At 44.2% G+C, this 27,680-nt stretch overlaps 2 protein-coding genes across 3 annotated transcripts in view; one reads left to right on the forward strand and one right to left on the reverse strand.

The window, feature by feature from the left end:
• The window catches only part of WHAMM (WAS protein homolog associated with actin, golgi membranes and microtubules), a gene marked incomplete at its 3' end in the record, with an annotated part of 20,942 nt that extends 20,703 nt beyond the window's left edge, over window positions 1–239 (reverse strand). Inside the window, 1 exon segment of the mRNA XM_006903815.1 lies at window positions 4–239. Coding sequence (XP_006903877.1) covers window positions 4–239 — 236 coding nt within the window.
• A 17,130-nt stretch (window positions 240–17,369) lies between these two features.
• Window positions 17,370–27,680, forward strand: part of FSD2 (fibronectin type III and SPRY domain containing 2) — a 29,575-nt gene continuing 19,264 nt past the window's right edge. For both annotated transcript variants that reach the window (XM_006885132.1, XM_006885133.1), the window contains exons 1-5: window positions 17,370–18,014; window positions 19,197–19,292; window positions 22,069–22,299; window positions 24,513–24,535; window positions 26,394–26,515. In XM_006885132.1, coding sequence (XP_006885194.1) covers window positions 17,370–18,014; window positions 19,197–19,292; window positions 22,069–22,299; window positions 24,513–24,535; window positions 26,394–26,515 — 1,117 coding nt within the window. The remainder of the gene's footprint in view (window positions 18,015–19,196; window positions 19,293–22,068; window positions 22,300–24,512; window positions 24,536–26,393; window positions 26,516–27,680) is intronic.

Below are 27,680 nucleotides of genomic sequence, written 5' to 3' on the forward strand. Positions count from 1 at the left end.
AGCAAGCCGGTCCAGCTGGGCAGCGGCGCGGGAGCCTCGGCCTGCGGCTCGGAGTCCGGCCGGCTCCACTCGTGCCGCCGCCGTCGCTGCGCCGTCCGATCGTGACACGTCACGGCGAATTTGCCCTCCGTGTTGTTCCAGGCGACGAGAAAGCGCAGCTGGCGTCGCTCGAGCTCGGCGAAAAGGTCCTCGCGCACGGGCACCCAGCCTTCCAAACTGTCGGGCTGATCGTCCTCCATGGCTGCGGGGGGTCAGCGGCCAGAGGACTCCGCACTCCCTCGCCTGGTCCCCTCACAACTTCTGTCACGAGACAGCCCGAAACGCGACATTCTTCCAATGGTGATAATCCGGGTCACTGTCCCAGCGCCCGTCCTCTGGCGCTTTTCATTGGCTGTCCGCGAGCAGGAATTTTCGGCAGACATCGCACATTGGTTAAGAAGGGCTTGCATTAACCAATGAAAAGGAAAGTGTCTTAGACCCAGCCCTTTTGAGTGAATGTTGTCTGGAGCTGGGGAATTACCCGTCTTGCTTCATCATTTTCCACTTTTGACCCTCCTGACTTGGAAAAGATATTTGTTGTTATCTTACACTTCTGCACTAAATTGAACTGAGATCTGAGACCCAACTGATTTTCTTGTTCTCTCATCCAGGTCCTGCTGAAAACAGTTCTGCTCTCAAGGTCATTCTCAACTAGCTGGAGATAGCAAATGTTCAACTATAATTACTGAACATCTCTAAATGTCAGACACTGTTGAGAAGCCACAAATTTACTATTACTCATATAACCAGATTTTATTTAGTGTATACTGTAAGCCAGTTTGGGGGGGACAGGCGTGTGGGAGATATTAAAAAAAAAAAATACCTCTGCCTTCAAAGCATCCCGAACCCCAAGCAACACATTTAAGTACAATTTCTATTCCAATTCCTCACAGATAAACTATGGCTTAGAAAACAAACGTCTTAAGATATATTCACTAACAATAACAACAAAAGATAGATTCACTCATTCATTGTCACCAAATAGAAGGACTCACACCTGACCCTTGAGGAAATTTTCTCTCTCTCCGTGGAGTCTAGCCACCAGAAAGAGAGGTTAGTCTTTGGGTTAGCGGCACAATTCCCTGTGGCCTGTGTCACCAGAGCTCTATGGTCTAACTCTGGTGATAAGGAGCTGTGCTGTCATGTGGAAGGCACGGGATTCTAATCCACCTGCTACTCTTCTGGAGAAAGATGGGCAGTCTTCTCCCATGCGATTATACTGGCTCTGAAAACCCACTTGACTTGAGCTATGAGTCAGTTCTGACTTGACAGTACATAATTATAACAGCAGCAAATAAGACCAAGTGGTTGCTGAAGACCTATTTAAAGTTTTATACTGGAAATCCAGTTGGCTTATGAGGCTGCAAGAGTGTGGACAGCAAGGAACACGACAGCCTGGGGAAAGTCCGGTGTGGACTGAGTAGTACCTGGTCCACGCCCTATCCTGTGAGTGCACTGAGCAGGTGGTGAGAGGAGGGAGGGAGATGGGTTCCAGGAAGCCTAGACCATGAGCCCTTCACCTATATAAAGCCTGTTAGGTTTTGATTCAGAGATAACAAACATTTGTCTTGTGGTCCATTCCAGCAGACTCCAGTGACTCCAGGCGTGTCAGAGCAGAGCTGTGTTTCATAGGGCTCTCCATGATTGCTCTTTAGAAAGCACATCTCCAGGCCTTATTTTTTTTTTAAACCAGGTGCATCTGGGTAGATGGAACTATTCAACCAAACTTTTGATTAATACCTACATGTTCCTTAACCATTTGCACTATCCAGGGGCTCAAATTCAGTTCTTTAAATTGAAGACATTTTAAAGATTTTGCTTTGAGAAGGCTTAAAAGAAAAACACTCCATTTTTAAAAAAAGGAGAACAAGAAGCCAGAAACCACACTATGGTCAGGGTGAAGTTAGGGTGAGGATCTCTTTATCCTGATGATGACTCCAAGGTGAAAGGGTGGAATGTGGCTTAAACATTTAATCTAAAAGCTGCCTCCTGTGAATGGCTCTCTCCTTTAATTCTGTATGTGAGGCTGTGAAGATCCCTGGTTAGCTCAACTGGTTAGCGATGAGCTGTTAACCTAAACGTTGGGAGTTCAAACCCATCAGTGGTACTGCAGGAAAAAGGCCTGGCAATCTACTTCACAGAAAAGACTTTATCGTGCTCAGATCTGCTTTGTAACACATGGGTCACCATGAGACCAAATGGACTCCATAGCAGCCTGTCTGATTTGCGTTTGGGGGGGGAGCTGTGAATGCTGGATGCTCTCGCTGCCGGGCTGTCCTATTGAAGAAACATCCCTTCGACTAAAGTGGTTTATTTTTCCCTAAACCAGTTCTTAATATTTCCTTTTACCAAGTATGATCTACATGTAATTCTTTAATATTCTGTTCTTAATGTCCTTTCGTATGCATTCCTTTACATTTTGTCTTTCCACTGAATCTGTTATACTCGTTTATCCTTCTAGGGGTTCTGGTGTCATAGTCCATAGAGAGCTGTGCTGTTAACCCAAACGCAGTTCCTCAGGCAGTTCAAATCTACCACTTGGGAGAAAGATGGGCAGTCTCCTCCCATACAATTCATAGCCTCAGGAAAACCTGATGGAGAGTCAGCTAAGGGTCAATTCTGACTGAAGAGCAATGAGTTAGTTTATCTTTCTAGTAGCTTTTATAATTATAAATTTAACTAGAAGATTTTACTTATTCATTTTTCTAATAATGTATGATTTCTCTATGCAAACAAGATTCTGCTGAAAATTATCCAATATGTCAATACATATAACAATACATCAATAGAAAACTGCCAGATGTGCAGGCTGGGTTTAGAAGAGGCCATGGTACTAGGCATATTATAGCAAATGTCAAATGGATCTTGGCAGAAAGCAGAGAGTACCAGAGGAATGTCTATCTGTGCTTCATTGACGATGCAAACGCTTTTGACTGTGTGGATCACAACAAACTGGCTGGCTCTGAGAAGAATGGGAATTACAAAACATTTGATTGTGCTTATGCGAAACCTATAGCGAACCAAGAGGCGGTTGTCAGAACAGAGGAAGGAGACACTGCATGGTTCAAAATCAGGAAGAGTGTCTGCCAGGGACGTATTCTGTCTCCATACCTTTTCAATCTGTATGCAGAACAGATAATCAAGGAAGAATGTACCATCAAGATTGGAGTAAGATTCATCAACAACCTACATTATGCAGATGACACAACCCTGCTTGCTGACACTGAGGAGGACCCGAAGCACTTGCAAGGACTGCAGCCTTCAATATGGATTGAAGCTCAACATCAAGAAAACAAAGATTCTCACCACTGAGCCAATTGGCAGCATCATTATGAATGGAAGAGATTGAGATAGTTAACAATTTTCATTTGCTTGATTGCACAATCAACGCTCTTGGTACCAGCGGCCAGCAAATCAAGAGACGAATTGCATTGGGAAAATCAGCTGTCAGGGACCTCTCCAGAGTACTGAAGAGCAACGACATCAGGCTAGAGACTAAAGTGCACCTGATCCAGACCATAGTCTTAGCAATTGCATGTTATGCATCAGAGAGCTGGACAGTGAATAGGGATGTTAGAGAATTGATGCCTTTGAGCTGTTGTGCTAGAGAAGAGTATCTACCATGGACTGCTAGGAGAACGAACATGTTTGTCCTGGAGAGGATGAAACCAGGCTGTTCCTTGGAGGTAAGGATTCTGAAGCTTCATCGGACATACTTTGGGCATGTTGCAACGAGGAACCAGTGGTTGGAGAGGAATATCATGTTTGTGAGGGTGGAGGGGCAGTGCAAGAGAGGAAGACCCTCAATGAAATGGATCAATTCAGTGATTGGGGTAATGGGAGTAGGTCTGTCAAAGACAGGTTTGCACAGCATAGAGCAGGGTTTAGGGCTCTTGTACATAGGTCACTATGAGTTGCAAGCAACTCGATGGCACATAACAACAACAACAACAACAACAAATATAAAATAGATTCTCTGTTGTCTGAGAGGCAAATAAATTGATATAGTCTTGGGGAAAAAAATCTGGAAAAATTACACCAGCCTTAACCATGGTTGTTACCAAGATTTATGACCGAGTTTTATATTTAATGTCTTTTTGTAGTATTTGCTCTTTTTATAGGCAACACATAGTTTTACAACAAAATTTTAGGATTTTTGAAAAGAAATAAAAGTTACAAATGGTCAGTATAAGAATTCTACCAAAAATCTAAAGAAGATAGCAAAATAACTCAAAAGCTAGAAAATGTGTTTCCATTTTGTATGTGTGCTTATATATGTGGCCTAGAGGCAAGAAACTGCACTGCAATCTTGAAGGTACATGGTTTGAGGCCACCAGTTGCTCCATGGGAGGAGGGCTCTGCCTCTGAAAACTGGCTGGAGCAACAACTATGGGTTGGTTCTGTTCCTATGGTACACAACAACATGTACATGAATATTGCGTTATAACAGTTTAATTGTGCTATAGTGCTATTCTGTATACCCTTTTTCCACATTAAAATACCTTGTAAGCATTTTCAACATTAACGAAATAAGCATCTACATTATTTCTTTTCATAATTGTCATAGTAGTCTGTGTCACTGCATCATGATTTATTTAACTAATACTGAGAGACATAGATTCATTCCAATTTTCAACTGATAGGAACAATACTATCGTGAACTTATACGTGGTCTTTGCCCAACTCATTCAGTTATGTTGCTTGCTTCCTCTTGCATTTAAGGAGCTCTTGTAGCCTGTCCATAGGGAGTTGCACTGCTAAGCCAAAAGCAGTGAGTCTCTGGAGGTTGAAATCCACCAGCAGCTGATTGACAGAAAAAATGGGTGGTTCTCCTCCCTGTGCATTGGAAACTCGGTGGAGGGTCTTGGTGAATTAGAACCAACCCAATGTCACTGAGTTGAGTTTTAAAATTTGCTATGTTGTGGATATTCTGTGTTGTTATTACTGTGTGTCCTCAAGTCAGAACCGACTCATAGCTGACCCTCTAGTGGCTTTGTAAGAGGCTGTATATTTTAAGGGGAGGAGATTGTCCATCCTTCTCCCAAGGAGCAGCTTGTGGTTTTGAACCACATGCCTTTAGGATGGCAGCACAGCTTCTTACCACTAAGCCATCAGAGCTCCCAGACATTCTATAGTTATGGTATTTCTAAAATTGTCTTTTCACCGAGGCCACAAAAGGCTATAGTGCAAAATTCTAAGACTGAATCTTGCTATGAAGACTTCTGAAGAAAATGGTGTAGTCCTTGACCGTGTTGCTTGACCTCAGCTGACTGAAGAAAATGAAAAGAGGTCAGAAAGAAGGAGGGAGGGGATGTTTGGGAGGGAACCAGATAGATTAGTTCCTCTGGAAAGACCTACTGTCAAGGTGGGGGCTCAGGAGTGAAAGAGATTTGAAGGTCCTACCCTCTAACCCTAATCTCAATCCCAATCAGGAGGTCTTCAAGGGGACCCTTCAGAGGGTGTGTTTCCGGCACCTGTGACGTGGCGATCTGCGATGAGAGGGCAGGCCGCTTTGATGGCAGAGCCAAAAGGGACTGTTTTCGGCTCATCTGAATCCCAGCGTTTGCCAGTCCTAAGAATGGATTCTGTATGCCTGTCCAGGGTGGGCTTGCAGGAAGAGAACACCAGCTGGAAATCACCCAGCTTCATCTCTGGCTCTTTGCAGGGATGAGGAAACCTCGTTGGAGAAACCTTGGAGGTGGTCCATTCCACCTTCGGGTGGGCCTGAAGGAGGAATGCAGAGGGCTCCCCCCGGAACGGAAGGTCTTGTCCTCATCATGAAACTTCAGGAGAGAGGGCTTCATGATGAGTTTCTCCAGGGAATTAGAGAAAGCCCATGTGCCAGACAGACAGACAACTCTTAACACCTACCAGGCACAGAGTCAGAAGCTGGCATCCACACCAAATCTGCCCTTCTCCCCTGAGCCTCCTGCCCTGGCATCCACAGCAGCCGATCAGCAAAGAAATACGGGGAAAGAACCCAGCCTCACCCTCTTCGCCTCACCCCCTTCCTCACAGTGAGCTTCTAGCTAGCCAGGCCCCACCTGCAGAGGTAAGATTTGGATGCTGACTCCTTGAGACGAAGATGAGTATCCCATGTGAATTTCAGCCTCAGAAACTCAATTGAGGGTCAACTATGTGTTGGTTCCAACTCAGTGACTATGACAGAGAACGGAGTTTCACTTTCTGATGAGCATATAGGATTGGACCTTCCACAACTGCATAGAGTCTTAGTAAACTGGCTCAAGGGCTATGTGTTGCCTTATAGGGACCAGAAAGTTCTGCAGTTTGCTGGATTTTCATTCAGCAAAGAACTCTCACCCTGAGTAAACCTTAAAGGAGTAGTGGGGATGGGCGAAGTTGCTTTTGATTATTTCCTGTGTTTTGTCTCTTCAAAAGACTTTGGGGGAAACACCTCCAGAATTAGAATTCCCAGGGAGAAGCAGCCCAGGTGGGAGGGCTGTCAGAAGCCTTCCTTCTCCATGGGCTGTGCTGTGACTGCCCCCAGCCAGCTGCCCACAATAAATGCATAAATGCAGGAGCTCAGGGCCCAACATGTGACCTTTTCTGGTGACACTTGAGTGAGTCCCAGTGGCAAGGCTGCCTGGGTAGGTCTATATTTGGGCCTTCACTGGTGGCAGTCCTGTTGCTATTTAGGGCAGAGTCAGCTCCTGTTACCGTATGGTCTTTGCTGCCTCACTTGCAGGACACTGCTGTGAAACAGAGGGGCAGGGCTGAGGTCACCCACAGAGGAACACCTGCCTGACACGGATCCCAGTTTCTAGCAGAAATGCGTTGAAAGAAGAAATTATGGACTCTTAAAACACAGGCAAGTTTTAAGATAGTCTTTACCTTCTGCTGAAGAACCTCTTGGGAGTTGCTCTATCCCATAGGGTTGCTAGGAGTCAGGTCTACATGGCAGTAAGTCAGTGCCCAGCCGCTGATTGAAAAGCCAGCAGTTTGAAGCCACCAGCTGCTCCCAGGGAGAAAGATGTGACAGTGTGTTTTCACAGAGATTAAAGAAACCCAGTGGGGTCAAATTCAACTGAGTGGCAATGGGATTCCTTCTAATGCAAATCAGTAACTAAAGCTGAAATGTTAATCACTATCTTTCCTTTAGGTGGGAGAAGTAACAGTAAAGTATGAATATGTAATTGGCAGTAAACATTTTCTGTGCTTTCATGTGGCACAGGCTGTGAAGCTTTTTGCAGTGGGTCAGGAGAAGCTGACGGTTCTTGCAGTGTGTCCTTAGAATATTTTTCGTGCAGGGGCCCATTTGTGAGGGAAGTTTGGAACCCTGTCTGTTGATATCATCCAGCTATCCTATGTAATATGGGGTTGATAAACACTTCTTATTTTAACTTGCACGTGTGTGCCGACAGATTGTGTTTTCATGCTTTGATTAAAATGCTGAAAAACAGCATTGCAATCATGTTTTCGCTTGTTATGCACACAGCTTCCTCCTGTAGAACCCGTTCAGGTTTGGGGACTGTCATCTGAGGCTAATTTGAGCCATATTTCATTATGCACAGCTAAGCTTTAAAACAAGGCTCATTTAGCTAGAGGCTACATAGTAAATATGCTCCTAGAATTAGATGCAAGATTATGTTTGTGCCTTTGCATTCCAGGAAGTTAATTCATGTCTTTCAGTAAATTGTCAGGTGACTAGGACTCATAAAGTATTTACAAATCACTTTTTAAGGGAAGTTTTCTAATTGAAGGACAGAACACACCTCTCGTAAAAGGGTTTTTTTAAAAAAACCGCAGCCCTTTGGCATCAAAGGTTTACACTGGTGTACCTTTTCTCCTCAAATCCTCATTGTGTGGTGGAGAAATAGAGTTTGAATCTTGAGAAGAGTGTGTGCCAGGCAATTGAGAGAGGTGGGAAAAGTGGGTGCGCCCTGGCCCTAGGACACAGTGAGGGTGAAACTGTTGCAGGGAAGGCTTGTTGCAACACCCCTACTTGGACACTTAGCTCAGGCCAGTTTCTGTTTGCGTGTTCAAAGGGCAAATCCCTGCATGGGAGAACCAGTTCCTATCAGTATGTGTGCTAAATGCGTTCCACGCTTCTCGTTCATGTCGTCACAAACAAGCTGCTTCCAATGCTAAGAATGTCTCAGAAAGACATGCTGGTGGTACAAACACAATCCAACCGCTACCAAGTTGATTCCAACTCACAGCAAAACCCCCACTGGGTTTCCAAGGCTGTAAGTCTTCATGGTTGGTTGATCCAAACTGCTAACCTTTTGATTAACAGCCTGACGTATTGGGCTCTTTATCACCAGGGCTCCTTCGCTGTTAATACAGACCTCCGGTTCAGTCCTTTTTGGTAGCACATCAAAGTGGGAATAACATTTTAGTGGGTGCTGTAGAGGGAACTGGGTTGGAGGAGGGCGACTGGGCTGCGTGGCAGTGGTGCTGATGGAGACGCAGCATGCGGTGGGAACTTCAGAGTGAAGGAGGGATGAGGGAAGATACACAGTGCTCACCAGGCTGGGCCTCACCTTAATGTGCCTCACTGGGTGTAGTGACCAGCCCAACTCTGCGCTATGAAGTCTATTCTGACTCCCAGCCACCCAGTAGGACAGTGTAGAAGAGCCCTTAGGGTTTGTGCATCATTAACAAGCCGGCTTAGTCCCCTTCTTTCTCCCTCAGAACAGCTGCTGGGTTGAGTCACTGATCACTTGGTTAGCAGTCGTATTCTTTAACCATTGTGTCCCCAGAGTTGTCATTGTTGTTATGTGCCATTAGTTATTTGCAACTCACAGTGACCTTACGTACACAGCTCTGAAGCCTGCTCTATCCTGTAGAAACCTCAATGTCTCTGACACACCTACCCCCATTACCCCAGTCACTGAGTCAATCCATCTCATCCAGGACCCTCCTCTCCTGTGCTGTCCTTCCACCCTTCAAAGCATAATTGTCCCTCTCCAAGGACTGGTCCCTCCTTGCAACATGCTCAAAGTATGTTAGACGGAGTTTCAGAATCCTTGCCTCAAGGAACACCCTGGTTTCACCCTCTCCAGAATGGACCTGGTTTGTTCTCTTAGCAGTCTGTGGGTATACTCAATACTCTTCTCCAGCAATACAACCCAAAGGCATCAATTCTTCTTCTATTATCCTTAGTCATTGTCCAGCTCTTTGATGCATAGTAAGTAATTACGAAGAACATGGCCAGGATCAGGCACACCTTAGTCTCCAGACTGACATCATTGCCCTAGGGAGTGCTAGAGACCCACATTTTTTCTGGATGACTGCATCAGCCCTCCATCTCCCCTCCCTACTATCACCACCAGCCAGCTGCATCTCCAGACGTCTTCTAGAATGGTCTGTGGGCCAGCAGCATAGACATCATTTGGGAGCTGCATTTAGAAATGCACTTTTTCAGGTCTTACCCTGAACTTTCTGAATTTGTTGTTAACCACATTTCCAAGGTGATAATGAAAAGTACCATTTATTTTTTTAATTGTTATTTTAATGGAGGTTTTAATTCATTCATTGTTGCAGATTTCCCTCCCTCTCTCCCCATCTTGCCTCCCCCTCCCTCACTCCTCTTTGCAGTGCACCTCTTGTTCCAGATTGTTGTCATACAAAAAGTCTCACTTTAGAGGAATTGCTCTGGTGGGTTCATGGGGCTCCTGTGAGTGAGACTTGATCCACTGGCACCTAAAAATGACAGAGATATTCAGGAAGGCAGCTACTTCCTGAGTCAGAAGGTCAGGCAAGGATCAGGCCAAGAGACATGGATTTGGAAGCCATTGCAGAGAGAATCTGAGAGAATGAATGTGCTCACTAAGAGAAGCTGTAGCCTGAGAAGAAGACCTAGGATGGGAGTCCAGGGAATGCCAACCTGTGAGGGACTCAGCAAAGACTCCAGCAGCCACTGCCTTGGTTGTATTATAGTTGAGGAAGGGGAGAGGCCAAGAGAGCATGGGACACTGGACACAGCTTCCAACTCTGGCCATCAGAAAATGCTGTACTTAAGAGGCACTCAAAAGTGGGGTTGCAAGCAGGAGTGGCATCCACTTCCTAAACAACATGCCTCTGGAAACTCTACGAACTTTGATAAATGTCGATAGTTGTAGAGGGGCTTCAGGCCTTTTGATCATAGGTTCGCTATGAGTTGTGCTCAACTCAAAGGCAATCAACAACAACAAAGGTGGAGGCAGTGGAAAGAAAATGTAATGGATTTTTTTTCTTACGTAACTTTGAAAGTGGTTACTAAAAGTGCAATCTGTCAACAGGGATGATACTATGCCTCACTGCAGAAAGAAAAGCATAGTTGATAAGGGAAGCTGCTTGACTTGACTTCTGTGTGTAACTGTGGAACCAGAAAGGAACAGCTGCCAGCTGCCTTGATTCTATAAATGGAAATTCAGGGAATTGTTTGGATTAGAAATGTATGGCTGAGGATAGAGTACTAAACTGTATAGTAAGTGTTTTGTTTCTGTACTTTAGGCAGTGAGCTCTAGTGGCCTAGTGGTAAGAAGCTGTGTTGCAATCCCAAAGGTATGAGGCTTGAATCCACCAGTTAGTTGCTCTGTGGGAAAAGGCTAGGCCAGCCTCTCCTCTCATACAATTTACTGCCTTTGAAAACACATTGGAGGGTCAGCTATGAGTTGGTCTCAACTTGATTTACAACAACAGCAACAACAATTCTTTTCCTTAGGGAGCCCTAAGGAAATACATACTCCTTAAATCAGTCAACACACAAGATCAAATTAGCAACGTTTTCCCAGGGAGAAAGTCTAGACTGCAGGAAAGCATAGGACAGAAGGGCAAATGGAAGTGAGAATGGGGGCGGGGAGAGGGAAGGGAAGGGCTGTAATTACTGCCATAAAACAAAACTGAGAATGACTGAATGGAAAGCAGTTTGTTTTGTACACTTTCACTCAAAGCACAAATACATTTTTTGAAAGAAAGACATTAGGTAGTGAGATAAGCAGGTCATTTAATCCCTGCTTCTGTGGGTGAACATGGTGTTCAATGTTATCTGTGCACATGAATTAATAACCATGGTACAATGATTTTGGTGAATACTTGTTATTGTATGGTTGAATGTTTTGGGGTCTTGGGGTAGGGGTTTTTGGTTGTTGTTGTTGTAGTTGTTTTAAAAAAGACTGCATTCCCAAACAGAAAAAGGACACCATAGCAAGAGTTATGTTAGGGCTGTGGTGGGATTGGAAGTCACATGACAGAATTTGAACCAGTGATCTTTAAATGTTTTACTTGTAGATTCTCTTCAAAGATTTATGCTACCTAACAATTTTTATTATAAGTTTACATAACCTTGGATTAGACAATGATTTCATAGATGTGATAACAAAAATAATAAATGATAAAAGAGAGGGGCAAAACCTACATAAGTTGAACTTTTTAAAAATTAAAAAATTTTAAGAGTGTCCTAAGTCCACAGAATGAGAGAAAATATTTTTAGATCATGAATCTGACAAAGGGCTACTATCCAGAATATGTAAAAACTCTTACAACTAATAATAAGACAGAGGACCTAATTTTAAAAATGAGCAAAGGAGGGGGGAGGGGTTTGTGCGGGGAGAAGGGTGCAACAATGAATGAATGGAATTCCAAAATCTCTGTAGATGTTCATTGAAATGAAAAATAAACAACCTAAATTAAAAAAAAAAAGAGCAAAGGAATTGAATGACATTTTTCTAAAAAAGGTATATAAATGTCCAATAAGCATTTTAAAAGATGTCCAACATGATTAGTCATCAGGGAAATGCAAATCAAAATAAAAAAGAGTTGTCACTTCCTGCCCACTCAGACCCATTGCAGCAGAGTCAGAACAGACTCGGGCTGACCCTCCAATGTGTTTCAGAGGCTATAAGTCACAGGGGAGAAGATTGCCCAACTTTCTCCCTTGAAGCTGCTGGTGTGTTCAAACCACCAGCGATCCATTGCCTTTGCATTAGGACCACACCTCCACACACTGCACCACCAGTGTTCCCTGTGGTTATAACCAAAAAGCCAAATACTAAAAGTGGTCAAGGATGTGGAGAAAGAAACTTCACATTGCTGATGGGAAAGGAAATTGGTAAACATCATCAGGCAGTTCCTCTAAAAATTAAATCTAGAGTTATCTTGTCCTCAGCAATTCCACTGCTTGGTAGACACCCAAGATAAAGAAAGACGTTGATGCTAACATTTGCCAAATGTTCATTCATGTTAGCTAAAGGAAATCCACATTTCTATCAGCCAATCTGTAAGTAATCAAAATATGGTCTATCTGTACAAGAAATCATTATTAAGTTACAGAAGAAGATGAAATACTGACATGTGCTACAACATGGTTGTATTATACTAAATGGACGAAACCAGTCAAATGAAAAACAAAACAAAACAAACATTAAAAAAATCCAGGTTTACTTGTCTTAGAGAGGCTGGTGGGACCCCAAGACTACAATCCTTAGTCACCCTTCCATCCTACAGCAAAGCTCACATTTGTGGCTAAACTTTCAGCTAAACAATAGACAGGCCTATAAGGTACTAAACATCCAATCATATCATGGTCAGACTAGCAGCATTTGGCCAAGGATAAAGCCCTGAAGGCAGGAAGGGAGGAAGTGGGACTAGTGCGGCTTTGTTGTGGATATTGTAATTAATGTTATAAAACAAAGTGTGTATGAATGGCTAAAAGAAAAATCCAATTGGCTTTGTAAACTTTCACTCAAATCACAATAAAAAAGAGAAGTCAGTTACAAGAGGCCACATATTATATGATTCCATTGATTAAAAGTGTCTAAAATTTATAGAAGCCCAAATGTGTTGCCAAGAGCTGAGGATGAGGGCTGGAGAATAACAGCTAGAGGGCACATCTTTTTGATGTGATAAAAAATATTAAAACTGGCTGTTAATATACTGAATATACATAGCTGTTAATAGACTAAAACCTATTGAATTAATTACACACTTTAAATGAAGGAACTGTATGGTACGTGAATTATATATCAATGTTGCTGTTTACTGTACAGTTGGAACTGACTCATAGCTGACCCTCTGGTAGATTTTCAGAGGCAGTTAATCTTATGGGAAGAGATTGTCCATCCTTCTTCCATGGAGCAGCTGGTGGTTTAGAACCATGTTCTTTTGGGATTGCAGCATAGCTTCTTGCCACAAGGTCCCCAGAGCTCCCTCAATAGCTCAATAAATATGTATGATAATAATTAAGGATTATATATTATACTATATTAATTATATATAATTATGCTATTAAAGAACCACTGGAGAAGCTCAATATCAGCTGTGAAAACTAGGTCAGGTGCTGATTGTGGATCAGACCACCAACTACTCATATGCAAGTCCAAGCTGAAGCTAAGGAAAATTAAATCGAATCCACAGGAACCAAAATATGACCTTGAGTCTGTCCGACCTGAATTTCAAAACCATCTCAGGAATAGGTTAGAGGCTTTTTTTTTTTTTTTGAGGCTTTGAACATTAGTGAGTGAAGACCAGATGAGCTAGGGGAGGATATCAAGAATATCATCCAGGAAGAATGCAAAAGGTCATTAAAAATACAGAGGAGGAAGAAAAGACCAAAATGGATGTCAGAAGAGACTCTGAATATTGCACTAGAACACCGAGAAGCCATAGCAAATGGAAGAAATCAAAATATTAAGGAGTTGAACAGAAGATTTCAAAGGACAGTGCAGGAAGACAAAGTAAAGTCTTATAATGAAATGTGAAAAGAACTGGAGTCAGAAAATCAAAGGGGCTGAACTTGCTCAGCATTTCCTAAGCTCAAGGAACTAAAGAACAATTGAAGCCTCAAATTGCAATACTGAAGGATGCTTTGGGAAAAATATTAAATAATGCAAGAAGTATTTAAAGAAGATGGAAAAAGTATACAGAGTCATTGTACCAAAAGGAATTGGCAGACACAGAAGAATTTCATGAAACAATGTATAAGCAAGAGCTTGTGGTGATGAAGGAAGTTGTTCAAGCTGCTCTGAAAGAACTGGCAAAAAATAAGGACCCAGGAATTGATGGTATACCAATTAATATATTGCAACAAACAGATGCTGCCCTAGATGTACTCACCAAGTTGTGCCAAGAAATCTGGAGGACAATCACCTGGCCAACTGATTGGAAGAGATCTATATTTGTTCCTGTTCCAAAGAAAGATGACCTGACAGAGTGCAGAAATTATCAAACAATATCATTAATATCACATACAAGCAAGATTCTGTTGCAGATTATCAAAAAATGACTGGTGGTGGTAACAGCACAACAACAAAGAACTGCTTGAAGTCCAGGCTGGGTTTAGAAGGGGTTGTGGTACTATGGATATTGTAGCTAATGTTAGATGGATCTGGTACCAGAGGAATGTCTATCTGTGTTTTATTGACTATGAAAAGGCGTTTTACTGTGTGGACAACAAACTGTGGCTAACTCTGAGAAAAATGGGAATTCCAGAACACTTGATTATGCTTATGTGAAACCTATACTTGGACCAGGAGGCAGTCATAAGAACAGAGCAAAGGAACTCTACATGGTTCAAAATTGGGAGGGATGTGCATCAAAGATGTGTCCTATCTCCATATCTTGTCAATCTATGTGCAGAACAGATTATCTGGGAAGCTGGGCTGTATGAGGAGAAGAGTGTCATCAGGATTGAAGGAAGATTCATCAACAATCTTCGTTATGCAGATACACAACCCTGCTTGCTAAAACTGAGGAGGAACTGAATCGCTTGCTGCAGAAGCTCAAGGACTGCAGCCTTCAATACAGATTGAGGCTCAACATCAAGAAAACAAAGATTCTCACCACTGGGACAACTGGCAACATCATGAGGGATGGTGAAGAGATTAAGATTGCTAACAGCTTTAGTTTGCTTGGCTCCACAATCAACACTCTTGGCACTAGCAGCCAGGAAATTAAAAAACATAAAAGAGTTGGGAAAGTCAGTTGTCAGAGACCTCTCCAAAGTACTGTAGAGCAACGGTGTCACTCTGGAAACTATGGTGCACCTGATACAGGCTATGGTCTTTACAAGCACTCCCTATGCATCACAGAGCTGAACAATGACTAGGGATGATAATTGATGCCTTTGAGCTATGGTGTTGAGAAGAGTTTTGAATATACAATGAACTGCAAAGAGAACAAACAAGTTTGACCTGGAGAGGGTTAGACTAGGCTGCTCCTTTGAGGCAAGGATTCTGAAGCTTTGTCTGACATACTTCAGACATGTTCTGAGGAGGGACCAGTCCTTGGAGAGGGATGTCATGCTTGGGAGGGTGGAGGAACAGTACAGAAGAGAAAGACCCTTGATGAGATGGATTGATTCAGTGACTGGGGTTATGGGGGTAGGTGTGTCAGAGACAATAAAATTGGCACAGGATAGAGCAGGGTTTAGGGCTGTTATACATAGGGTCACTATGAGTCATAGACAACTCAATTGCACAAAACAACAACAGCATGCTATTATCAAGAATATATATCATTAAATATATATTATATGTAATAATAATTTAAAAATATATCTCAATAAAGTTGTTTGGAAAAAATAATTGCTTAAAGATAGTGGCAGCTCTGTGCTAGGAAGAAAATAAGGACTTTGGAGTTTAATAAGAGTGTTAACCTAAGTCCTTCAAGAAGCAGACCTGAGCTGGGTGTGTGTGTGTGTGTGTGTGTGTGTGTGTGTGTGTGTGTGTGTTAGGGGAAATACCTGTTGAGGAGAAAACAGAAATGAGGAAGGCTGAGAGGGCTGTCAGACCACAGTGTAAGTGTGGCACTGAGTGCAGGAAAGAGGTGAAAGGCTGGGCAGAGTATCCTGGACTGCTGTGGGGTTTATGAGAGCTTTAAGCAGGTTGCAGGTACCTTTCCAGGCAAAAGTAGACATCAGAGGAGTTTGGTGTCAACCAAAAATGCGCCTGCTGTCCTTTGTCACTGGACAGAAGGAGCCTGTGGGAAGCACATTCTGCAGCAAATGTGGCAATGAAAGCAGCGTAAATCCCTGGCCAGCTGTGCTCCCTGCAGCTGGATGCTGGGCTGAGGACCGATCCCAGTTCAGCCACTTGCTAGTCGTGTGACCTTGTACCAAGGTTCCTCACTGAGTCCCAGTTTCCTCATCTGATAAAATGAAGATAATAGGAAAACCCTCAGAGAGATGGAGTGTCACTGTGTGGAGGGTGCTGCAGGTCAGGCTAAGGTTTCCATCTACTGCTCATTGGTCGCTATTGACACCTAACCATAAGTGGAACCATGGTGTGAGTTCTAACCTTTGTTGTTATTGTTGTTGTGTGTCCCTAAGTCGGAACTGACCCAGAGCTGACCCTCCAGCAGGTTTTCAGAGGCAGTAATCACACAGATGGAGACTGCCCATCCTTCTCCCATGGAGCAGTTGGTGGATCCGAACCTTGTGCCTTTGGGATTGCAGCCCGGATTCTTAACACTGGGCGAGTTGTTAAGTGCCATCGAGTTGTAGGCAGCTCATAGCGACCCTATGAACAAAAGACCTGGACACTTGTATACCTTTTATCCTTTCTCCAGGTTCCTAGGGTTTCCGGAGGCAAGCTATTTTGGAAGTGGATGCCACTCTTGCTTCCAAGCTTGTTTTAATGGGGTAGCGCCACCAAACACTGTCCACCATGGGTAACCATTCTGCATCTGACACATCAGTGTCACAGTGTTCAGCTTCACAGCAACCACGAGTTACCTTTCTACAGCAAGTGGACAGACCAGGGCTATACAACCTAGAAGAAAGTTTCACCAAAAACAATTAAAAACAGGCCTGAGGACCACAGATTAGTCACCCACTTCTGTCCACTAGGCCTACTGATCTCTCTCCATGCTGCTGTTGTTGCTAAGTGCCATTAAGAGCTCCTTAATTGTCGTATACTGGGCCTCCTTACCATTAATATTATACACAAAAGGTCACAATTTCACAAACTGTTTTGTATGTTAACTCTCTTGAGGTCTTTTTCTATTTATTTATATAATTTATTTAATAGTTGTCTACAAGTCTTCCCGTTGTTTTACTCCTTTACTAATGTTTACATAGAAGAATCTTCTGTTAGTCAGATCTAAGGATATTTCTTCTTTAAAGATTTTTTTTTTAAAGCTTAGTCCCTCCTTTTGTCAGACAGAATCCTGGCTTTGCGTAAAGCTTGATGTGAAACCACAGCTGAGCGGCTCACACGATACTGCGATGTTGTGAAGGAGTGGAGCTCGGTGTATTGACCAGCCCACTCAGTGACTGCAGAAGCTGATTTTGCTTCCTCTTTTGTATCCTAGGACCCAGGATAGTCGCTGTTACTGTCCAGGAGGCTCCCTCTTGTGTCAAGGCCCAGCCCAGCGCTCCTGGGGCTGCGATGGAGGAGGAAAGCGGAGAGGAAGCTGGGCTGGATCGGCCTTCTGCTCCCAGGGACTTCCTCTTCTATCACATGGACCTCTACGACTCTGAAGACAGGGTGCAGATCTTCCCAGAAGAAAACACTCGGCTGAGAAGAGAAGTGGTTGCAGTTGGAATGAGCCAGGAGTCAAGATCAGCAGTAGAAGGCCAGGCTCAGATAGACCTGCCAGAGGGGGTGGATGAACTTGCCCATTTCTACGGACTCGAAGATGCTCAGGAGTTAGGAGATGAGTTTGTTGGTGAGGACACACTCAGGAGGGGGTTTTTGGAGTACCCTCCTTATTCGATGAAGAGGAAGGAGCTGGCCAGGGAGCAGAGGGAATGGCGATTTGGTGGCGACATGGCCGAGGCCGAAGACTTGAGCTATGGAGGGTGGGGCTCGAGAGGTCAGTGCCAGGATTTGCGGGAAGCCTACAGGTACACACGTGGCCGGTCCAGCGAGGAGTACGAATGCTATGTCATCCCGGAGGAGGACGATGAGGAAGAAGCTCCCGACATCTTTTGTGTCACTTGCAAAACTCCAGTCAGAGCTTCTGAGAATGTTCTGGATGCACACAAGGATCATGAGATGACCCCACTCAGTAAAGCCCTGGAAAGCGCCAAGGTTAGCAGCACTCCTTCGATCTTTCTCTAGAGGATACATTTCTATCTCAAGTGTGTAGTCACGGGGCAAATCTAACATACTTTCTGTTGTTGTTGTTGTTGTTATGTGCCACCGAGTCGCTTGCGACTCATAGAGACCCTATGTACAACAACCCTAACTCTGCTCTGTCCTGTGCCAATCTGTCTCCAACACACCCTTCCCGATTACCCCAGTCACTGAATCAATCCACCTTATAGAAGGTCTTCCCCTCCTGCGCCTGCTCTCCACCCTCCCAAGCATGATGTCCCTCTCCAAGGACCGGTCCCTCCTTACAATATGACCAAAGTATGTCAGATGAAGCCCCAGAATCCTTGCCTCCAAGGAACAACAGCCTGGTTTAACCCTTTCCAAGATGAACTTGTTCGTTTTCTTAGCAATCCATTGTATATTTAATACTCTTCTCCAGCACCACAGCTCAAAGTCATCAATTCTTTCTATCCTCCCTAGTCATTGTCCAGCTCTCTGATGCATAGCAAGTGATTGCAAAGACCATGGCTTGTATCAGGTGCACCTTAGTCTCCAGAGAGACACCACTGCTCTTCAGTACTTTGGAGAGGTTCTTAATAGCAGACCATCACAATATGTCTTTTAATTTCCTGTCAGCAAGTGCCAAGCAAACTAAAGCTGTTAACAATCTCAATCTCGTCACCATACATCCTGATGCTGCCAATTGGTCCAGTGGTGAGAATCTTTGTCTTCTTGATGTTGAGCCTCAATCCATATTGAAGGCCACGGTCCTTGACCTTCTGCAGTAAGCACTTCAGGGCCTCCTCAGTTTCAGCAAGCAGGGTTGTGTCATCTGCATAACAAAAATTGTTAAATGAATCTTCCACCCATCCCAACACCACATTTCTCCTCATAGAGCCCAGCCTCCCGGATAATCTGTTCTGCATATAGGTTGAAAAGGTATGGAGATAGGACACATCCCTGGCGTACACCCTTCCCAATTTTGAACCATGCAGTGTTTCCTTGCTCTGTTCTGATGACTATCTCCTGGTCTAACTATAGGTTTTGCATAAGCACAATCAAGTGTCCTGGGATTCCCATTCTTCTTAAGAGTCAGCCACAGTTTGTTGTGATCCACAAAGTCAAAAAAAGAGAAAAGATTGCATTCCAGTCTTCTTGTGATTCTCTATTTGACAGGATGAAATCCACAAAAACATGTTCAAGTTGGAAAAGCAGATTATCGAGATGGAGAACTTTGCAAGTCATCTGGAGGAGGTGTTCATCACCGTGGAGGTAAGAACACGCTGAGCCGCCTTTCACACAGGTGAAACGTGACTCCAGTGACTGAGCCAGCAGCCACGGTTCACACACGCTGCTGTTGTTGTGAGATGCTGTCCAGTCCTTTTCTCACTCTTTAGTGACCTGTCTCATTTTACTGAGGCCGGCTGTCCCATCGGGCTCTCCTATAATCTTTATGGAAGCAGAGCCCATGAAATATCTCTTACAGAGTCACTGGGTGGGTTTGAACTGCTCATCTTTCAGTTAGCAGTAAGGTACTTAGTCACTGCACCACCACCACAACTTATTTGCTACAGTTTAGAGAGTCTCTCTTAGAACGTGAGTGTCACTGATGGGGAGCCTTTCCTGTCTGCCCCTACCCTCATCCCTTCTTCCGTCCTGTGACACGCTGGGCAGAGAGCTCACGGACAACATGAGCTGTTCACACTCCCTATTGCTTAGTAAGTTCTCAGAGGCCTGGGCCTTCTGTGTCCCTAGAAGGTATATTTCAGGATAGCTATTTTATATGCTTGTTGAATAAATAACAGAATATTTCCCATCACAATCCTCCTTCATTGGCTCTTCTTTCTCCTCAGGCCCCTCATATCAGAATCTCCAACTGTATGTGTATGGCTCAGATGCCTATTCTAAAAAGATAATTTTAAGGATGGCATTATCAAACAGAGGGTTTTGATGAGATGGATTGATTCGGTGACTGGGGTAATAAGGTAGGTGTGTCGGAGATGGTGAGATTGGCACAGGATAGGACAGGGTCTAGGGCTGTAGTACATATGGTTGCTATAAGTCGCAGGCAACTCGACGGCACATAACAACAACAACAACAACATTATCAAACAGAAACCCTTCACTTGCACTCAGGTAGTAAAGAAATGAACAGCTTTCTTTTGTCCCATTTGTGTGTGTGTATGTGTGTACACGCACTAATAGTTCACTCACCCAGTAAAACCCCGAGTGCTCCTCCTGTGTAGCTGGGGATGGTGGGGTCCCATGCTGTTTCTCTGCTCTCACTCTAGGACTTTGGAGGTGATTGTAATACCGCCTACCTGAAATCTTGTGTGGTCTTGTCACGTAGTCCTCGGTTGTTTGATTAGGCACTGTACCTACCTTTGCACATCACTGACACTTCAGCACAGACATTTGTTAACTGTGGGTGGATGTTTGCCTATTTAGGAATTCTCAGTCTTTCCCTGAAAAGTCAGTAATGATTTTAGGAATCTAGGTTGAGAATTCTATCTTTTAAAGGCCCCTTTCCACTCTACCCTTGCCACCGGGAAGAATGTGGACTCCTGAGTCAAAGGACAAAATTTCAAACTCTTGACTACTGCTGTTCTGTAACTTCTGCCCACTGGACACTATTGGGTCCCTAGACTTACACAGAATGAGCTTGGATAAGGTATTTCATGGACCACCCTGGAGAAGATACTGTAAGTCACTCATCTTTAATAAGTGTTAGCTATTTTTCATAAAAATAACAAGTTTCTGTGCCTGTCAACAAACCCCTCATGGTTTCATGATCTGTCATGCCACAGTGATGCCAGAATTCAGTCCAGCCTTCCAGATGAGGTAGAGGAGGGCTGAGGACTTGAGGCGCCTTCTCCACTCCCCATGTGATTCTCCACTTCCATTCATGTGTGTAGGCCCAGCAGAAGCACCTCGTATAGGTAAACTAAGGCTCCAGAAAATCTTCTGGGAAGCTAAACTTTCTTCACCTACAATATTAAATGGGAGGTGACAGGCACAGACTCTTTCTCTCCCATGGACCAAACTCTTTACACTTTGACCTGTCAGATCACAGGTCAGAGCCAAGTATCTTTACCCTCAAGGAAGAAGTCTAAGGCCATCCTTTCATTTCATCTATTACTTTTCCTTCTTTCCCACCAGTCTATCCAGTCCAATGCATACCAAGGTCTTCAGTAAATGCTCCCTGAATGATTGTTGCAAGCCTCTTTTTTACAAATATCCTTGTCATCTAATAGTGATTTCAATTAGAACCTGCTGAGCTCTCCTGGGCTTCCAATATGAGTAACAGAGGCGAAGATTTAACACGCTCTAATGTTTCTCACCCCTTGCGCTCCAGGATTAAGCATAGTCACACACTCCCTCTTTCTTTGTGTTTTTTCTCATCTGTTAGGTAGAGTCTTTTGCCTCCATCTAGGTGACAAGTACTTGTGTGATCCTGGGGTTTGTATAATCCTTGCATCAGGGAGTGGGGTGGTTAACACGAGATGTTGGGCTCTCACAAGGAAAAGATCAGACAGGCATCTCTGGGTTGAGGTCCTGAGTTCCAATAACAGGCTGGCTCTTCACCGAGATCTCCCTGAACTGTGGTCATGTTGATAGGAAGTGGTTACCACAGGAGAGACCTGCCAGATGCTGCTCAGAGAAAGCAGTGCTTCTTGCTAAGATTACTGCCCTAGTACTAACTAAAGAGGCCTATGCTCCAAGCAGCCCTAGTGTCTGCACCAGCATCCCGGAGAGAGGTGGTCAAACAAGGCTGAGGGACTAAAGCAGCCCTGGGTAGATGGATTACCAAGGCACTAATAACTGTCGAGGGAGCGCTGCAGGTTTGGTGGCAAGGAGTCGTACTGCCTAACAAAGGCACATGATTCAACCCCCCCAACTGCTCTGAGGTAGAAAGATGGGCAGTCTCTTCTCATGTGATTTACTGCCTCTGAAAACCTGCTGGAGGGTCAGCTCTGAGTCAATTCCGACACAACAACAACACACACCACGTGCACAGAAATTATGACTGAGGTCAACTGTCTTTCAGGAGAATTTTGGGCGACAAGAACAAAACTTTGAATCACATTACAATGAGATCTTGGAAACGCTTGCTCAAAAATATGAGGAAAAAATACAAGCTCTCGGGGAGAAAAAGAAAGAGAAGCTGGAAGCCTTGTATGGACAGCTGGTCAGCTGTGGAGAAAACCTTGAAACCTGTAAAGAACTGATGGAAACGATAGAGGAGATATGTCATGAGGAGAAGGTGGATTTCATCAAGGTTGGTAACACAGTGTCAGCATGACGCATGAAAACTGTGTATAAACGAGTGTGTAAAACACAAAGTACACGAATGAAACACAATGTGCATGAATGAACACAATGTACATGCATGAAACACAATTGGGCCAGGGGTAGGTCAGAACGTACCACGGACTGCCAAGAGAACAAGCAGGTCTGTCCTGCAGAGGGTAAAAACAAGTTTCTCCTTGGAGGATAGGATTTGAAGCTCCATCTCACAGACTCTGGGCACATGGCCAGGAGGGACCAGTCCTTGGAGAAGGGCATCATGCTTGGAAGGGTGGAGGGATAGCGCAGGAGAGGAAGACCCCAGATGAGATGGATAGACAGAGTAACTGAGGTAAAAGGGGTAGGTGTGTTGAATACAGTGAGATTGGCTCAGGAAAGGGCAGGGAGACTCGGCACAGAACAACAATGGAATGCAAAGAAAGAAGTGAAATCATGAGCTGAAATGGCAGTCGTGGCTGGGGCGGGTTGGTTAAGTCGTCCTCGTTCCACCTGGAGGTGTCAGAGTTGAGGTTGAGGTGGTGGTTGTTAAGTGCCATCACATCAACTCTGACTCACAGTGACCCTGTGAACATCAGATCTGAGCCCTGGGCTGTGCCATGCTCACCATCTCCATCATGTTCAGCCCATGGTTCCAGTCACTGTGTCACTCCATCTCACTGAGAGTCTTCCTCTCTTGCCAGGACCCTTTAGATTTCCCAGCATGCTGTCTTTTCCCAAGGATGGGCCCTTCCTGACAACATGCCCAACATTTGTGGGACAACATTTTCACTATCCTTCCCACTACAAACACCCCTCATTGCTCTTCTCCCAAGACAGATCTGTGTGAGGTTTCCTTTCGATGTTCATGCTTGAGGTGGCCACTTCCCTCGCTCTGCAAACCCCCACCGTGAAGGGCAGAGAAGGCTCACAAGCTGCTGCCTCTTCTTCCTGCCATTGCCGCAGTAACAGCAGAGCCTTTGCATTTCTGACCTAGTTACTCACAGACCTGTCCCCTCATCCCAGAGCTGAGCAAAGCCAGTGCACCTCAGGTGACCCCTTGGAACTTTGGGGAGAAAGCTGTCCAGGCAAAAAGGCACCTCACATCTTCTCCCCTACTAGGCAGCCCCTTTGCTTTCACTTCCCATAGTTCACAGGTGTTCATAGTGTGGCTGTGCTTAGTTACCATGAAGTCAGCCCCTATCATGGCAGCACCATATACAATGGTATCAGGCCCCTGTGATCCATGGGGGTTTTATTGACTGGTTTTCCAATGTGTATGACCAGGCCTTTCTTCCTAGTCTTTCTTAGTCCAGTCACATACAAGCTTCTACTGACAGATGGGTGGAGACTGCACTAGAGGTGCACTGGCTGGCACGCAAACTCTGGGGTCCAGCACTAACAGGAGAATTCTTTCATTGAATTACCCCTGCCTGTTGGTTACATATAAGTCTAACATTATAAATTGAAAATGAAAAAGTGTATTCTTTTTCTCGAAATCAGATTAAACTGATCCCCAGCCCCTATGCAGCCTGAGCTGAGGTCCTTTCCTTTACAAGAACCTACAGGAATATGAGAGCAACGGCGATGTAAAGATATAGGGGAGGAACCTCAATATCTTTGGGGCAGCCAAGTGCAGTTCCTCATTTTCCACAGCCATAACTACTCCTCAAAACCCCGAAGTCTCTACTTCCATGTTTAACCAAAGTGGGAAAGAACTGTGGCCCTGTAAATGCCTTTTGAAGCATGCTACCACTGTAAATCAAAGGCATCATGCAGAATGAGGAAAAAACAATACACATAAGTGTGTTCTACTCACCATCACTGATGGGGGAATGAGAACAAGCAGAATGTCCAGCAATAAGGAAACAGTTAAGTGAGTAACCGGGTTTCCATTCAATGCACTGTTAAGCAATCGTTCATACGGATGGTCCAGAAGACCATTTGCAATGTGGGAAATGCTTACAGAATGTTGACAGGGAAAAAAGAAAAGCAAAGGTTATATAAATCATGTGGCTGCAAGTGTGTGTGACAACATTAACTGGGAGAAAATGATAGTGAGATATAACTGAATTTTTCTGGCTGATTTCCTTTTTTTCTATTCCCCAGTTAAAGAAATTTTCCAAACTGTCCTAATACTCATATTCAATTTGAAGAAGAAATTTCTTTTCCAAAGCAATTCATCCTGTTCTCCTTTTCTCTCTCTAGGATGCAGTGGTTATGGCTGACAGGTAATACTTTTGTTCTGACGTGTACTTTCTTGTTTCTGTCCACTTTGTTAGAGTCATCCATAGGGAATTGCACTGTTAACCCAAAGGCCAGGCCTCTCAGGTAGTTTGAATCCAGCATCAGCTCCATGGGAGAAAGATGAGCAGTATCCTCCTGTGTGATTTACTATACGCTCAGAAACACGGTTCCAACTTGACAGCAATGCCTTTGAGTTTGAAATATTATTATAATTTGAACTTTTTTGTGTGCCTGAGTCTAAGCTGGCTTTGGAATGGAGGCCTCCTAAGTGGGCAGTGGTGTCACAGGGATCCTCTAATCTCCAAGTTAGAATCTTGTGACTAGAAGGGAATGTGTGTGTGGTGAGGTCCAGCCAGCAAGGCTGTGGTTAAATGCCCTCCACAGTCTCCTTGTTTTACTCAAGAGGAAACTGGACATGGGGAGACTGTGAGTGACGGACTAGGGCCACTGCTGTAGGAGCAACTCTGACTCAGAGTGACCTAGGACGGACTACAACTTCCCCGTAGAGCATACATCATCACAAGAGCAAATAGCCTCAGGTTTCTCTTGTGGAGCAGACAGTGGGTTTGAACTGCTGAACCTGAGGATATCGGCCATGCACTTTAGCCACTATACCTCTAGGGCTTCTTGTGATTCCCCAGCATCTCACTTTCAGCCAAGACCTAGACCATGAGGTTACAGAAAGAGTACATTTTCAGTCAGTTAGACGAGATTCAACTCTTATTATCCTTTATAATCTTTGTCAAGTCACCTTAGGACCAAATGCAACTCAGTACCAGGCCCTGATCTCCAAACAAGGTAGTATCGTTGTTATTATGTGCCATCGAGTTACTTGCAACTCATAGTGACCCCATGTACAACAGCTCTGAATCCTGCTCTATCTTGAGCCAACCTTATTGTCTCTGACACAGCTACCCACTTTACCCCAGTAACGGAATCAATTAATCTCATTGAGAGTCTTCCTGTCTTATACTGTCCCTCTACCCTTCCAAGCATGATGCCCCTATCCATGACTGGTCCCTTCTTGCAACATGTCCAAAGTATGTCAGATGAAGCTTCAAAATCCTTGTCTCCAAGGAGTAGCCTGGTCCTCTAGGATGAACTTGTTTGTTTTCCTAGCAGTCAGTGGTATATTTAATACTCGTCTCCAGCATCACAGCTCAAAGGCTTCAATTCTTCTTCTATCATCCCTAGTCATTGTCCAGCTTTCTGATGCATAGCAAGTAATTGCAAAGACCACGGCCTGTATCAGGTATACCTTAGTCTCCAGACTGACATCATTGCTCCTCAGTACTCTGGAGTGGTTCCCGAAGGCAGACTTGTGATTAGTAAATAAGACAATGTTGGTAAAGCAGCATGAATGTGGTAAGGTTGTATTAACATACAAGGGTTAAGTGATGGGTTTTGGCAAAAGACAGACCTGAATTCCAATGTCTCTGCCACTTGCAAACCCTCTGACGGCTGGGGAGCAAGTTCAAGGAGACCCAAAGCCCTGCCCTACAGTTAACAATTTGAGGGTGCTTGGCCATACAGAAGAGAAGCCCCAGAAAGCTAAACCTTTAGATGCCTTCCAGGGTGTGTGGATCTGGACCTCGTGGGTGGATCCCCTGAAACACCCTCTGCTCTTCTCTCAAAAGCCCACACTGACCCCACGCATCCCCAGTGACGCCCCTCTACGTCAGGCGCCAAAGCAGATGGCAGAAGGCAGCCAACAACACAATAATGTAAAGAAAAGTTCAGCAAAGTGGCTCCCTTGTTGTATTGCTAGTGATCCAGCCCCATAGATATGCCCTAAGGTGAAGGTCCATCCATTCCCATCAATGTGTCTTTTTATACCAACAGACTTGGGAAATTTCTCAAAACAAAAACAGACGTGGAACTTTCTGCCCAGCCTGACTTTGAAGACCAGACCTTGGACTTCTCGGATGTGGAGCAGCTGATGGATTCCATTAACACCATCCCTGGTATGCATCTTACATCTGACCCATGGTGGCTCCGTATATGTGAACTAGGCTCCATAGTTTTCAGGGACTGCTATACACAGAGGCACCTGTGTGTGGACTCAAACCTTCAACCTTTTGGTTAGAAATGGAGCATGTTTCACCCAGGGACTCCATGCTTGTACATACTCAATAGTATTTTTTTTAAATTTTATTTCCTTTAGATAGTATTGGTCATAAGTTGTTGTTGTTGTTAGGTGCCGTTGGGTTATAGACGACTCATAGCGACCCTATGAATGAAAGGCCTGAGCACTCATAGAATTTCTGGAGGCAAGCTATTTTGGAAATGGATGCTACTCCTGCTTCCAAGCTTGTTTTAATCAGGGAGCTCCACCAAACACTCTCTACCATGGGTAACCATTACCGCATTTGACACATCAGTGTCATAGTGTTCAGCATCATAGCAACCACGAGTTACCCCTGTAGAGCAATGCACAGACCAGTGCTATACCACTTAGAAGCTTGTTTGACAAAAAACAATTTAAACCAGGCCTGAGGGCCACAGATTAAAATCACCCACCTTGGCCTTGGTAGCATAACTTTCTGTCCACTAGGCCAACATAGCTCTCTCTATGTTGTCGTTGTTAACATTGGTAGCTCACTAAAATATTGCTTCACTTACTTCTTAGAATAATTCTAGAATTCAGACTTCCTGGTCTACTCACTTTCTCTTCCTCACCAACACTGGACAATATAATTGTAAACAAATTATGTATATCGTTTCCATTTCTTTGCTTTGCCTCAATTTTTAAATAGATGAGATCTGTGCTGGTTTGTTATCTGTTTAATAGGATCATGGGGTTTTGTAATCTGCTTTTTAAAACTCCTGAAGTAATAAAGAATATTTTCTTGGACAGATACATTCTGGTCAAATATCACACTTGCTCTTTAGCACTGTGGGGAGGTCCCTAAATGCAGATTTCCCCAGCTGTGATTTCTTGACTGCTGCTACAGTCAAGGTGTTTATTGTGGATCCAACTGAAAGAATTTCATTGACAACTTCAATCTTTGCTCTATCATGATGTTGTCTACTGGTCCAGTGAGGAAGATTTTTGTTTTCTTGATGCTGAGATGTAATCCATATAGAAGGCTGTAGTCTTTGATCTTCTGCAGCAAGTACTTCAAGTTT

Source organism: Elephantulus edwardii, unplaced genomic scaffold, assembly GCF_000299155.1.
Source record: "Elephantulus edwardii isolate Elephantulus edwardi_28Jun2011 unplaced genomic scaffold, EleEdw1.0 scaffold00041, whole genome shotgun sequence".
Classification (NCBI taxonomy): domain Eukaryota; kingdom Metazoa; phylum Chordata; class Mammalia; order Macroscelidea; family Macroscelididae; genus Elephantulus; species Elephantulus edwardii.